This window comes from Canis aureus, chromosome 3, assembly GCF_053574225.1.
Source record: "Canis aureus isolate CA01 chromosome 3, VMU_Caureus_v.1.0, whole genome shotgun sequence".
Lineage (NCBI taxonomy): Eukaryota > Metazoa > Chordata > Mammalia > Carnivora > Canidae > Canis > Canis aureus.
Genome location: NC_135613.1, coordinates 80,271,355 through 80,286,189, shown reverse-complemented (window position 1 = coordinate 80,286,189; position 14,835 = coordinate 80,271,355). Strand labels below are relative to the sequence as shown.

The 14,835-nt window shown below is 44.8% G+C and overlaps 1 protein-coding gene across 2 annotated transcripts; it reads right to left on the bottom strand.

Annotated features, from left to right (window-relative positions):
* Positions 1-679: 679 nt before the first annotated feature.
* On the bottom strand, positions 680-14,560 carry EI24 (EI24 autophagy associated transmembrane protein). 2 transcript variants are annotated; one of them, XM_077894068.1, is made up of 11 exons: positions 14,407-14,560; positions 11,460-11,569; positions 8,021-8,166; positions 7,545-7,605; positions 6,268-6,334; positions 5,605-5,729; positions 5,177-5,296; positions 4,719-4,830; positions 3,930-4,041; positions 3,471-3,545; positions 680-1,717 (listed from the first exon to the last, which is right to left on the bottom strand). In XM_077894068.1, the coding sequence occupies exons 2-11, from the start codon at positions 11,499-11,501 to the stop codon at positions 1,555-1,557; spliced, it is 1,023 nt and encodes a 340-aa protein (XP_077750194.1). In that variant the 5' UTR covers positions 11,502-11,569; positions 14,407-14,560; the 3' UTR covers positions 680-1,554. The 2 variants fall into 2 exon arrangements, with proteins under 2 accessions (XP_077750194.1, XP_077750195.1); XM_077894069.1 differs by lacking the exon at positions 14,407-14,560 and adding an exon at positions 13,723-13,923.
* Positions 14,561-14,835: the final 275 nt, after the last annotated feature.

Sequence of the window (14,835 nt, the reverse complement as noted above, 5' to 3'; positions counted from 1 at the left end):
GTCTTCAAACCACCACACAGCAACCTGGAAGTACTTCTCTGCAATACTACTGTCAAATGACCAGAAGGGTCACAGAGGAATACTGGAATGAAATCTTTTTTTAACTATGTCTTTTACAATTTCTTGTGCACAAGCTGCTAACACCACCCACGTCCAAGATGCCACTATTTTAAAACCTTCTGTACTTTGAAACTTGCTTTTACGTTTCCCAGCAATGATTTTCACATCCTTACAGTCTTGTATCTAATATAGGTTTCTGTAACCAAATGTCTAATCTCTTCCCTAATGCAAAAGTTCAATATACTGAAACCTAAAAGGATTTCTCTCTTCGTGAATACATAAGAGACATACATACAAACTTTAAAACAATTCCAAATTCTATCAAGATGTAAACATTATAATCACATAACCCACACTTCCTCAGGGAACATTTTTCAGGACCAATCTCTCAAAACTACAACCAGATTGTCCAAGGCAAAGTTGTATGTTCCACTTAACCTTTTTAACGTTTCACAAGGTGATGATTTTTGAAAATCCAACCATTACACGCTTGTGGGAAACCAGCTCATGTTTAATTGTGACATTTTAAAATCGGACAAGTTTTTTGACATCTGCCCCCACCCCCACCCCCACCCCGACATATTTAGTCTCTTTAAAATGACAGGAAAACACCAACCAATCACAGGCTCAATGGGTTTAATAAGTTTACCCCTTCAGTTCCTATTTGCAGCACCCAATAATCCTTTGAAATACCAGACAGACCCGGCAGTGGCCAGCAGTACACTTCAGACCTCCAGAGTTAAAAGTTCAGGTTCTCTGAGCATTCGGTGTTGCAGTGGCACTTGTCCAAAACTGGTACCTCCCTACAGCCGGGGAACTTAATGTACCAGTGAAAAAAGCTTTTTCCCCTTCAAGGGGAAGAAAAAAAATCACTCCTCAAAACCCAGCAGATCTGGCTGTGAGGTCTTTCCTCCTGTCCCATCTCTTCAGGCTTGTTTTTTTGCAGTGGAGCAAGAGAGACCAAAATCTAACCTGAGTTACAAGAAACAAGACAGTGATGGCTATAAAGGGAGTGACCAGGAGCAGATGAGATACTCCTTTATCTCCCTCATCCAATAAATGTGCTTCACAGAAAAACAACAACAACAACAAAAAAAAAAAAACAGGTCCACAAAATACAACAGCTAGAATTACAAAATCCATTCATCCAAGGGTGGTGGAAGGCAGGACAGGGAATTGGGAGGATCGATGGCACAGGGACCAAAAAAAGTATTCCAATCAGTCCAGGCACGGGGGCTGGCAAGTACTAGAAAAGAACTACAGAAAAACCTGTGGTCCATTCAGACTCACCGGTGTTAAAAATCCACACACTGGTGTCAGGAAGATTCTGCCTTAAGCGCACCAGAGACAAAAATCCCAGCTCCTCAGAAACAAGGGAATATGCAAAGGACCCTTGGCAGAGCGGGTCCTGCCTTCCCTGGCAGAGGAGGGGACAAGGAAAAGAGCTCCTACAGCCTCCTTCCAATCCACCCATCCCCCCTGGATGGCAGGCAATCAGTGGCCTGCAGCAGCCTTCAGTTTGGCAGGAGATGGATGCGGTGAAGGGAATTTTTCTGCAGAGGTTGAGCTACTCAGGGCAGACTGCAGGTAGACTGTCTTGTGGAAAAGTCTGTTGCTTAAGAAAACCACCAAAGAGAAGAGGCGCAGCTGGAAAAGGCTGGAAGGCAAGAGACCAAACAGGTTAGATCCCCATTTATTCAAACTTAATGTTTCTAATTATTGGACACATTACTTGACTATGTTGAACTTAAAATGACATAGGGGAAAACCAGACAACTGAATTTGATCAAGGAAGTACAGATATTAAGACACATATAGGTTAACAGGCAGCAGCTGAAGGTGGCACTGGGTCTGGCTGCTATCATGAGGGCAATGGAATCACCATTTGAAGAATCAAGGGTCAGAGGAAATAAAGTTACATTTCAGATTAATTCCGATTGGAGAAGTACTTTTCTATGGCTGTTTGTAACATCAAGCTATGTCTGAAAATATACTCTATGTGCTTTATTTTCAAGAGTTTCAAGGGAAAGCAATTACATCGGGGACTGCCATTACACTGAGCACTGCTGGGTAGCAGGGAGCCCGATGCAGGGCTCAACCCCAGGACCCTGAGATCATGACCTGAGCTGAAGGCCGAGGCTTAACCGACTGAGCCACTCAGGAGCCCCAAAGATTAAACTTTTTTTAAAATAATAAAGTTTCCGGAGTGCTATTATTATCGTTGCTAAAGATTCACTTCATTTTTTGTTTAATTTTCTGTTTTTACAGAGTATCCACAGGTACAAATGTGTGTGTGCTCAAGTGCTGGGGGAAGGTCAGAGAAAAAAGGATAGAGACTCTCAAACAGGCTCCAAGCTCAGTGCAGAACCCAACAGGGGGCCAGAACTCACGACCCTGAGATCATGACCGGAGCCAAAATCAAGAGTTGAATGCTCAATTGACTACACCATCTGAGCACCCCACTAAAGATTCATTTTAAAATACTTTGTTTTGTGGCACCTGGTGGCTCCAACAGTTAGCCACTTGCCTTTGGCTCAGATCATGATCTCAGGGTCCAGGGGAGTCTTCTTCTCCCCACCCCTCTCTCACTCTGACCCTCCCTGTGCTCATGTGCACTCTGTCAAATTTTAAATTAAGTACATAAATAAAATATTTTGTTTTACTATCACTATCAATAAATTCATATAGCCAGATCATATGGCACACTATAAAAATCTAACCATTCTTACAATGAGCTTCACTACAGGTATTTCCAGTGCCTTATATTCAGTGAACTGTTTAATTTTAAGCATATGTATAATAGCATCATTTTTTGAAACATGTGCATACATGCCTGGGAAAAATAGGAGATATATTCCAAAGAGTTTTTCTCTCATCATAGTGGATATTAAATGTTATCCTACAATGTAAGAGGTTATTCTTTTTTTTTTAACTCTTATTCCTGGGATGCCTGGCCATCCCCGTGGCTGAGTGTCTGCCCTTGGCTCAAGGTGTGATACCGGAGTTCTGGGATCAAGTCCCACATCGGGCTCCCTGCCTGGAGCCTGCTTCTCCCTCTGCCTGTGTCTCGGCCTCTCTCTCTGTGTCTCTCATGAATAAATAAATAAAATCTTTCAAAAAATAAAAAATAAAGTGTAGTGAGCTATCTCTCTGTGTACAGAGGAGCAGGACTGTATGTAACATGACAATTATAGGAATGAGACCTTTTTTTTAAAGATTTTATCTATTTATTCATGAGAGACAGAGAGAGAGAGCCAGAGACATAGGCAGAGGGAGAAGCAGGCTCCAGGCAGGGAGCCCGACATGGGACTCGATTCCAGGACTCCAGGATCACACCCTGGGCTGAAGGCGGTGCTAAACCATTGAGCCACCCAGGGATCCCAGTTTACTACACTTTAGCTAATACTTACTATGCTTTGCCAGGTGTCTTTGCTTCATTGGCGCTGATAATGAATAGAGGAAAGAGGATGGAGAAGAGGCAGCCACTGCAAACAAAAGAGAAACAGTCACTTTCATGACACCCATCTGGAGAAGAGATTAGAAGCCCACAGTTCCCTTGCCTCCAGAGCTAACATCTATCAAGCACATCTTCAAAAGCAATGGTCAACACTACTCCAGAAGGCAACATAGAAGCATTTGGCATTTAAGATCATGCAGACAAGAAAAAAAAAAAAAAGATCATGCAGACTAGATTTTAATGCTGACAAAGCTGACAAATGTCTATGACTCTCTGTCAAGGAGATAAGTCTACAGACCTCCGGATGGCCAAGTAAGAATGGAAAATGCCTACCATAAAACCAGGCATGTAGAAGATGCTCCCTACACTGATTATTTTACTAGTCCTCATCAAGTCCCTCTGGCCAAATTACCTGATAATGTATGAAGACTGCATTGCTGTGAGGAAAGCCAAGGGTAAACCAAATCCAAAGTAGTAAGGCCAATTCCTTTCTATGTTTGACAACCGCTGGTGCATTTCAATTCCTAAAACAGGACAGTCAATACAATACACTTACTAATTAGATTGCTTACTTTTGTTTAGTCAAATGACTATATACAGTAGACAAATTATTTGAGTTTGAGTCTTAGGTACACATCAGTCATTTAAAACAGTTAAAGCATATAAATTGGAATTGTCCAAATATAAGGCTTCTGGGTCAAGTTTTTCAAATCAATAATCACAATTTCAAAGCTGCTAGGAATTAGGAATTATAACATCAGCTTCCTTTCTAATGACTAGTCTCGAACAAAGTATCAAATAAAAAGGCAGCCATTCTCTAGAAATCAATTAACCTCGGCTAACCATTGGCACCCAGAGAAATACGCCAAGGTCTTTTAAAACATCCCCCAAAGAATATGAAAGCAATGATATCAAATTAAGAAAAATTCAGAAAGATATGTGCGCCTTTATGCCACTGTATGGCTCAGAATCAGAGCTACATCACATCAAGTACCATAAAGAGAATGTTACGCTGCCATATCCCCCAGTATCAGGTTCAGGTTAACCTCCCCAAGCAAGTTTAAATTCTCTCTCGCCAAAGAGGCTACCTCCTTCCAAAGATGGGTTACCAATGGCCTAAGTATTGAACAGTGTGAGAAGCCTGCTTAGCAGCATTTCCAGACTGGACCTCCTACTTCCGAGTTTCTTTAGGTGGACTTACCTTTATTGAACCAACGATATTCAAAGCAGTACAGTGAGTAGAGAAGGGACATGTGCAGAAGACTAACCAGCTGACCAACAAGGTGGATGGGAAAGAGACTCACAAACATCCCCTAAAGAATAAATATGGAGAATCTTAATCCCAAAGCTTCGGAGACTTAACACTTTCACCTGCCACTCTGAGTCATCCCCCTCTGCCTAGAGAGGCTCCTCATGTTTCTCGACAGGAGAGTGGAGAAAGCCCGTGGGCAGCGAAGAAAAGGTAAACCATGCTGCTTATCATTTTACGATTTTTAAGTTTTCTAGTTGTTTCTGTGAAAAAATTATTTAAATGGGAGCTCATGACCTCCCATAAAGCTCATCTGCCCCAGTACAAATGCAGTATTCTGATCTTTGTGACACTCCCTCCAGTGAACCGTCTTTCAAAATTTGCCCATGTAACCAGAAGGCCAGTCTCACCTGGATGAGGAAAAGAGCCTGCAGCAAGAGGTTGAAGAGCATGTCAGCAATTATTTTGCTGACACTAGGGAATGGGTGAGGCTTCCTCCCTGATACCTCAAATGCCAGGTCAGCTATGTCCTGTAACAGAGAAAGTAGCTCACCAAAACACAAATATTATGGCTTCACTATCCATCCCCAAAGCTAAGGCCACTGATCTGCCACATCAGATCTGCCAGGTGAGGCAGGTCTTGCAATGAGATGCTTTTGTGACTTGAGACGCTAATTCCATCTTACAAGAGCACATAGATCACCCACTGGCTGCTATGAGCCAAGAAAGGTTAAGGCTATGAAATCCTTCCCTGCCCCACCACCAACCACAAGCTAAAACCACAACCCATTAACCCATCACACTGCTGGGCCCAGATTCCATTCTGCCATGGACCTACTTGAAACCAAATGGCATTTACAACTTTGCTGAGCACAAACAGAGGGAGCACCCAAAGAGCACTGAAGATGGACGTAAGGAAGAATTCCAGCCACGACCAAACGTCTCCATGCAGTGATGGATCACCTAAGAGAGGGGAGAAAAGAGCGGTTAGTCTAACTGAAGAAATGAAAAACATAAGAGACCAAGTATGGAAGCACTAGTTGGTGACTCTTCTCCATATACACACACACGAGTCCCCTTCATTTCTTGCCAGCACATCACCATACCAACTTCAGGTAGTTTTCTTCTCCATACACAAACCAATCTCTAGCCATAGCTCTAATTCAGGAGCCATGAGTGCTACTTACCTGGTGGTGACAGATGTCACAGTGCTCTAACGGCACACAATATGCAGGAAACCACCTGAGTTTTTTTTTTTTCCATCTGAGTTTCGATCCCAGCTCTGCCACTCACAAATGGTTTAACCTCAGTAACTAATTTTTATTTCTTCAACCATAAAAATGATATGTGTAACAGTACTCACTCAAAGGGTTGCTAAGAGGCTTGAGCTAGAAACATCTAAAGCTCCCGGCGCAAGGAAGTATTCAATAAACTGAGAGAGACAGGGAAATACCTGCCACCCCATCCCAGGCAGATGGCATGCAGCAATACATATACTTACCAATAATCTGGGCTGTCACTGACTGCAGAACAGGAATAAACACTCGATAAAACAGGAGGAGACTTAACTAAATGAAAGAAGTAAGAAAGCAAACATTAAAAGCTCTCCTCTAGGGACACCTGGGTGGCTCAGTGGTTGAATGTCTGCCTTTGGCTCAGGGCGTGATCCTGGAGTCCTGGGATCAAGTCCCACATCGGGCTCCACATAGGGAGCCTGCTTCTCCCTCTGTCTGAGTCTCTGCCTCTCTCTGTGTGTCTCTCATGAATGAATGAATGAATGAATGAATACTCTCCTCTAGCACAGGAGTTCCATGTTTCGAGGTCCTTATTTCCCAGATGGAGGTGCCTATTTAAGGCAGCCTAAAGAAGCACCCTAACTGGACCCATTTCCATCTGCCAACACCTCCCTATAGTATAAACCTGACACTGCCTGTGAAGATAGTTGACACTCCTTGGGACAGAGATGAACATTTCACATAGTGGTCAGACCAAAAATACAGGTATATACTAAATACGTAGTAAAACTTTATTAATTAAACACCTGGAAATGTGGAATGTTTAGATTAAGACAACTGGAATTCTATTGAATTCCAAGTCAGAAAAAAAAATTTAACTACCTATCTTTCCAAGTACTCAAATTTCGCTTAAGTCCGTGTTGGCTCTTGAACTCTGAGGCAACTTTTTCTGGTATGGGTTTTAGTAGTAATCAATTCTAATATACTTGTAAGATCAGACACAAGGATAACCTGTCCTGATCCTTCTCCCCTTCCCTTCTGATCTTCCATAGCTGCTCTTAGCCAAAGGGAAAGAGATTCAAGAGAAATTTGTAACATTAAAACTTGTGAAAGTCATTTTTAAAAAATAAAAGTGCAGAGGCACCCGGGTAGCTCAGTCGGTTAAGCATCCAACACTTGAATTTGGCTCAGGTCATGATCTCAGGGTCCTGGGACTGAGCCCCACATCCAACTCCACGCTGGGTGTGGAGGCTGCTTGAGACTCTCTCCCTGTCCCTCTGCCTCTCCTCCACCCCCACCACTTGTGCTCTCTACAAAAAATAAATTAAAATAAAAGTGTGTATTTAGGGCTATACCTGACATTTACATACAAGTGTTCTTTGTGTGGAAATAAACACTGCAGGTGCACAGATTCCTGAGTTATGGTCTTAAGCATGCATCAGCACATGAAAGCTACTTGTCTCAATTTCAAGAAAAGTCAAGAACTATTAACATAACAACAATCTAAAGATGCTTACGAGGCATTTGAGAGTAAAGAACTTACCCAGAAGACACCACCATTCCAAGCGCAGCATTGGAAAATTCTACTAACGATACGTGGCTCACTAGAAAAGACCAAATGTATTTAGCTAAGAAGGCTATTTCCATATCACCCAATCCCTCCCCACCTTATACTTTTCATTGGTTATTGTTATTTTTCTAGCACCTGTTGTTCTCCCAATGTTCTCCTAGTGCCAATTAGAAAGGCTAAAAAAATGTTTCTAGAGAAGAAACAGCTTTTTTTTTTAGTGTTCTCGATTCACCATTCTTTTTAAAACATCATGACATCCTGAGCAAGCATGGTTGCTAAACCCTAGTTTAATCCAATGTGAAAGAGAGAGTCACCTATAACATTTTTTTGGAAAAAAAATACAAAGCAAATATGGGGTACTGAAACTCCAAGTGATTATACTAAGGACCAGTCACTTGGTGAATGAAGTCCCTCCCTCTCACTTTCTGACATCAGCCCCTACTCCTCACCTCTCTTGCTTCCTTTCTATACTCTGGGCTCTCCTCTGCGCCAGGACACTGCTTGCCCTTCTTCGACGTTGCTCCTCTCGCTTTTGCTGAATCCGAGCATCCAGCTTTGAGATGGTACAAATTCCCCAGATGGAGTCTTTGATTCCCTAGAGACAAGGGTATTATTTTAAAAAGGAAGGATTATGGATCAGAGAAGACTTTCTAAGTTACATGCATTAAAGTGAAATAACAGTGGAAACCACTGAACTTACTTTGCTTAAAGGAACCTTGATAGTTTGATAGAATTCAAAATTTACAGCAGTTCTAAAAATGGAACTTCCAAATATCTTTTCTCAAGATTTACAAAATTATAATAAATGTGGTAAATTAATGTATTCTTTACACATATAGTCTTCCCCGTTATCAGAATGTGTATTCCTAAGAATGATACTCCTTTCTATAACTGCAAGATATTGGGACGCCTGGGTGGCTTGGCAGTTGGGCACCTGCCCCTGGCTCAGGGCGTGATCCGCAGTCTCAGAATGGAGTCCCACATCAGGCTCTCTGCCTGGAGCCTGCTTCTCCCTCTGCCTACATCTCTGCCTTTCCCTGTGTCTTTCATGAATAAATAAATAAAATCTTAAAAAAAAAAAACTGCAAGATACTGACTCCAGAAATTCAATACTGAAAAATTTTAATCCGCAGTCCATATTCCAGTTTCTCCATTTGTCCCAACAATGCCCTCTTTAGGATGTTTACCCCACATGTGTCAGAAATCAGTTCAGTCACATGCTATAGTTACTTATCATATCTCCTTAGCCTCCTTTAATTAGAAACAAATCCTCAGCCTGTCTTTTTGAAGTATAGAGGCTAGTTATTTCATAGTTCCCTCAATTTAGGTTTACTCACAATTAGACCAAGGCTACCTCACTTTGGGGCATCACAGAAACGCTGTGCCCTTCCAGACATCAGATACAGAGAAAGACATTTGTCTGCCCTTGCTGGTGATATTTTACATAGTCAAGGTGCTGTCCAGCTTCTCCTCATTAAGTTTCTCTCCCTGAGATTTAGCACCCATTGACAATTCTTACACAAACCAAGCTTAAATAGCACAGTTGCAAAACAGCAGCTTTCCAATCCCTCCAACACTTAGGACTATAAAAGTCCAGTTACTGCCTTTCCCTATACTCTTTCAATATTAATCAAATACCCCTAGTATGCCTTATACCCTGTACTAAACTCTAGTGAAACAAGGACAAATTAAACACTGGTCTCAGGACACCTGGGTGGCTCAGCAGTTGAGCATCTGCCTTTGGCTCAGGGCGTGATTGAGTCCCACAACCAACTCCCTGCATGGAGCCTGCTTCTCCCTCTGCCTGTGTCTCTGCCTCTCTCTCTCTCCTCTCTCTCTCTCTCTCTGTCTCTCATGAATAAATAGACAAATCTTTAAAAAAAAAATTAAAATAAACACTGGTCTCTAGAAAAGACCAGGGACTGGACCACAGCTGAAAAGACAAATCACTACTGTGAAATGTGAAAAGCTGGAGGATACAAGCATGCCACACATGACAGAAACACGGTAGCATAACTGGAGGAAACAATGTCCTTAAGAGGAGTGTATGGAGGGGGAGAAGGTTACGTCTATAAAGACAGTGACAGAGGCACTTGCCCACTATACTGAAAGAGCTCCAACAGTGGAAAAGTTACCATTAGCACTACAAACCCCAGAACTGCCTATTGCCCAGTTCCAAAAACTATTCATTCATCCATCTATCCACCTATGTATTTAGCATCCTCAATGAGCTAGACATTGGCCATATGAAAATGCTCAAGAAATGTGTAACCTGCCAGGTAAAGTATACAACGAACAACAACAAAAAAGTAGACCGGTGGCACTGGGATATTTAACCTCACGAAGGCTAGGTGGAAAAAGACATTCTGGAAGCAAAAGCCAATCTGGACTCAAAAATGTTGTTATTAGCTAAAACAAATTTTATTTATTTTTTAAAAATATTTTACTTATTTATTCATTACAGACAGAGAGAGAGAGAGAGAGAGAGAGAGAGAGAGGCAGAAACACAGGCAGAGGGAGAAGCAGGCTCCATGCAGGGAGCCCGACATGGGACTTGATCCCAGGTCTCCAGGACCACACCCTGGGCTGAAGGTGGCGCTAAACCACTAAGCCACCCGGGCTACCCTAAAACAAATTCTAGAGGTAATGTTCGGGATACAGAAAAATACGAATGGGCAAGTAGTTATGTACCAACGAGTGATAACATCAACTAGCACAGTGTGCACTTGACCTTTTAAGCATAGTTCTATTTTGCTTTTAACTTCTAAATCTTCCACAAATTGCTTAAATATTTAAGGTAGTGAAGTTCAAATGTCTGAGGACTTTGTACGTGGGAGGACGATGACAGGATCCCCACCTCTGAGATGCTTACTGGAACAAACAGTAACAGTACATTGTATAGAACTGATCCAGGGTTGATATTTTATAGCACAAGAATGGCAAGATGAGGTAAAGGTATTAAAAGTAGATCTCCTTGCATGAAGTCTCTTTGACCCTTCTAAGGTAACTCCTTCAATTCTCCCTCTTTTACTCAAAGGTAATAAACTTTTAAGGACTCCCGTTGAGGAAGGATCCCCTTCTCCCAAGAATAGAGCTACAGGGGATACAAGCAGGGCATTAAGCCTCAGACATCCACTATGAGGGAATTTTGTGGTATTGGTTAATTGGGGTTACCAGGTCCTAAACAGATCTTTATGGGACATTTTCCTAGTCCATCATCATCTGCACCACATAGAATGGGGGAAAAATAGGTTCTGTAATGTAAATAGGAATTAAGTAGTTTAGGTAGTAGTATTCTATCAATGATCATGATTTAATTTTGACCAGTGGACCAAAAACTTGATGTTGGTGGAAGCTGAAGGATAGAGGGCAACCCTGTACTATCCTGCAACTTATCTCTAAGTCTAAAATTACTCCAAAATAAAAAGCTTTTTGAGGGCAGCCCGGGTGGCTCAGTGGTTTAGCACCACCCTCAGCCCAGGGCCTGATCCTGGAGACCCAGGATCGAGTCCCAAGCCAGGCTCCCTGCATGGAACCTCCTCCTCCCTCTGTCTGTGTCTCTGCCTCTCCTTCTCTCTCTATGTGTCTCTCATGAATAAATAAATAAAATCTTTAAAAACAAAACAAAAAAAATGCTTTTTGACAAAAAGGCTCTGGAGTCAAACTAACCAAAGTTCCCAATATTAGAGAAACTATTATTAGATAGCTTTCCCAAGCTTTTGGAAGATGCAAGATAATACTTAATCTCCTGAGTAGTATGTCTGAGAATGAGAATCTGTAGGTGAAGGACCTTACAAATATAATAAAAATTCCCCCAAAAGAAACCCTAAGGCCCTGAGTCGGTTCCCGCAGCAAAAAGATCAAGAGATGACGTGACAATGTACTCACCCTGGCAAGGTCCTGGAGAAAGGTTTTGACACTGTCAGCCATCTCTTCACCACCCAAACTACCAACTACACACAGAGAGAAGCGTCTCAAAATCTTTCATCATGAAGGACCTGGAAACAGATGGAACATAATGAAGCAACAAATAGGCATCTTATAGGTAAGTTACTTCAGGTATATTTCTACTTGATGGCATATTCCACATACCAACATCTCTACATGGAGTGCAGCAGATTTGGGCACTCCCACAGATACTAACATAGTGAACTAAGTGAAGGTATACCTGTAACTGCTAAAACCTGAAAGCAATACAATTTTTTAAGTCCCACCCGTTCACTTTTACTTGGGGGTAAATATGCTCTTGGATGAGGAGTCTCCTCTCCTCTCTGGGCCTTGGTGTCCACAACTATCCCTCCCCTATACATCCCAAATACTTTTGAGGATTTGGAAATGAGCCATCATTTCATCTTAGTACCCTCTTGAGCGGTTATTTATGCTTGACATAGAACCTCCAACACTTGAATGAAAATCAAGAGCAAGATGAAATTCTGGGAAAAATTACTAAATACACACTTCATACACAGGACCCTCGGACACACAAGCTTAAGGTACAATATAAATTACCTACCTACACTACCAAATAGGCCTCGAGTTTTCCAACTTTAAATACACGCACAATTTTAATAAGCATGCAAGAAACGTTGGATTATAAACTAGGTCAAAAAAGGTCATGTATAAACATTCTTTAAAAAAATACAGCTTTCTCATTTTAGGTATTCTCAGATGAATGAGAAACCTAGCTCCAAAAATTGATGACGGAATTTCACAAGCATCTAGTATAAAACTCAAACTTCAAAACCTAAGTACATTTTTCTCTCACACATATAACCACTTCAAACTGTACTTTGACCCAACTGGACTACTGCCACCCAGAACCAGAAGAGCAGGGAATATTGCAGTAGGAAGGCAACTTGTATAACACCATATGTACCATCTGCTCCTTAGGTCAAATCCTATTACTTCAGATAAAGAAGTTTCTAAGGTTAAGAGACTTCTGTGACTACTCCCACTTCAGCACAAACAAAAGCACCACAGAGTAACAGGGTAACTCACTGCCAGGTGAACAGTTAACTACTCAATGAGGACAATACACAACAGTAGTTTGTCAAGACTATCATGGATTACTCTTCATCAGCTACTTCCTCACCTGTAAATTAAGGATATTAAAAATTTTGATAGGTCTTTTGAATATATGCTGCACTAACATCAAAATAGTAACTTTTGGGATCCCCAGGTGGCGCAGCGGTTTGGCGCCTGCCTTTGGCCCGGGGCGTGATCCTGGAGACCCGGGATCGAATCCCATATCGGGCTCCCGGTGCATGGAGCCTGCTTCTCCCTCTGCCTGTGTCTCTGCCTCTCTGTCTCTCTCTGTGACTATCATGAATAAATAAATAAAAAAAAAAAAAAAAAAAAAAAAACAAAATAGTAACTTTTTTTTTAAGATTTTATTTATTTATTCATGAGAGACACAGAGAGAAAGAGGCAGAGACATAGGCAGAGGGAGAAGTAGGCTCCATGCAGGGAGCCCAAGGTGGGACTGGATCTGGGGACTCCAAGATCAGGCCCTGGGCTGAAGGCAGCGCTAAACCGCTGAGCCACCCGGGCTGCCCTAGTAACTTCTATATAAACATAGTCCTGCTCCAGACTGAGCTGGCTTGGGAATTTAAGCAGGACCATCGCTTGGTCTGGATTTCTCACAAGGCAGGGACAAGGGTGAAGCATGGCAGTTCTAGTCCAGAACAGCTGTGTTGGGGATCCCTGGGTGGCTCAGCAGTTTAGCACCTGCCATTGGCTCACGGTGTGATCCTGGGGTCCCCGGATTGAGTCCCACCTCGGGCTCCCTGCATGGAGCCTGCTTCTCCCTCTGCCTGTGTCTCTGCCTCTCTCTCTGTGTCTTTCACGAATAAATGAAATCTTAAAAAAAAAAAGAAAAAGAAAACCGAACAGCTGTGTTATTTGAACCGTGGCCATTAACACCTGGCTTCAGGACGTTCCAGGGGCAAGTTACCTATTGACCAACAGCAGCAGTCACTTCGGTTTTATAGAGACCCTAGCAGTCCTTCATTCAGGGATACTCGGTCAACTGCCCGCTTGGACAAAAAGCTGAGACGTGGAGAAAAATAGAACTTCCCACAATTTTAGGACCACACGGGGGGAGGGGGGGACCCGACACTTTGCAACTGAGCTGGAAGGAAAAAAGATGCACCTGGTTCTCATCACTTTACAGATGGAGGAACCCAGTCTCCAAAGTTCAATGCCTGCCCAAGCCTACAGCAAATGAGAGGCTCCTGCGAACTTCAAAACCCTGGTGTCCTAACCCCCACCATCCCCCCGGCAGTCGGGTCTTCTCTTCACTCCAGCTTTGCGATGCGTGTGTTCAACCCGTGCAACTTCTCTTGAGCCTGGAATACAGATGGCCCGGAGATCCCCAGTAGTCGCTGGACCTTGTCACACATCCGTCTGCGGCACAATCCTGTCCTTCCGTTTCTGAGCAGGCAAACTCAACCCGGGAGGCAGGAGGCTGTCCCGGCCACGGCGGGTCTCGGGAGGGTGAGCATCCTCGCTTCTGGCGGCGGCGGCGGCGGGGGCGGGGGCTCCACGGCCGCCCGAGTGCCCCGGTCATCTCGGGTCCGTGCCCGCCGCACCTCCCAGCCAGTTTCGACCGGAAGCCACGGTCTCGCCACCGCCCAGCCGCGCACGAGGAGCGGGGCACGCTCACGACCGGTCACACGCAGGGCTACCCCCGCGCGCCCCCCGCCCGCCCCGGCCGGCTCCTGCGTGCCCGGGGCCCCCGCCCGGACCGCGCACCCGCGCCCGGGCCCTACCGCCCCTGCTCGCAGGCCCCCGGCCGCGCGGCGCCGGCGGCCCGGCTCGGTGGGCCTGCACCTACCCGGCCGCTCCGCCGCCCGGCCCCTCGCCCACCGCGGGCCCGCTCGGCTCCTCTCGGCCCCTCCGCGCCCGGCCGCCAGCTCCCGCCCGGGCGCTCCCAGGGCCGGGGCCGCTGCGCCCGCACTGGGCATGCCCGGGCCGCACGGGGCCGCTGGGAAGTCGGGCGGGCGCCGAGCCGAGCGGGGCCGAGCCGAGCGGGGCCGAGCCGAGCGGGGCCGAGCCGAGCGGGGCCGAGCCGCGGCGCGCCGCCCGGGCTGAGGGGGCGGGGCCTGGCGGCGGGGCGGGGGCGGGGCCTGGCGGCGGGGGCGGGGCCTGGCGGCGGCGGGGGCATAAGACCGAGCGGCGTCGGCGGCGGAGCCGGGCTGAGGGGGCGGGGCCGGGCTTTGGGGGCGGAGCCTGGCGGCGGGGGGCCGGGCTGAAGGGCGGGGCC

Bases quoted from the DNA above. Each gene is read 5' to 3' on its own strand.
- EI24 (XM_077894068.1), bottom strand. From the start codon at position 11,501: ATGGCTGACAGTGTCAAAACCTTTCTCCAGGACCTTGCCAGG. The intron at 6,335-7,544 runs GTAAGTTCTTTA...TCTTTCATTTAG, and splicing joins GGAATGGTGGTGTCTTCTGG to TTAAGTCTCCTCCTGTTTTA. The intron at 1,718-3,470 runs GTAAGTATTAGC...CTTGCCTTCCAG, and splicing joins AAGACACCTGGCAAAGCATA to CCTTTTCCAGCTGCGCCTCT.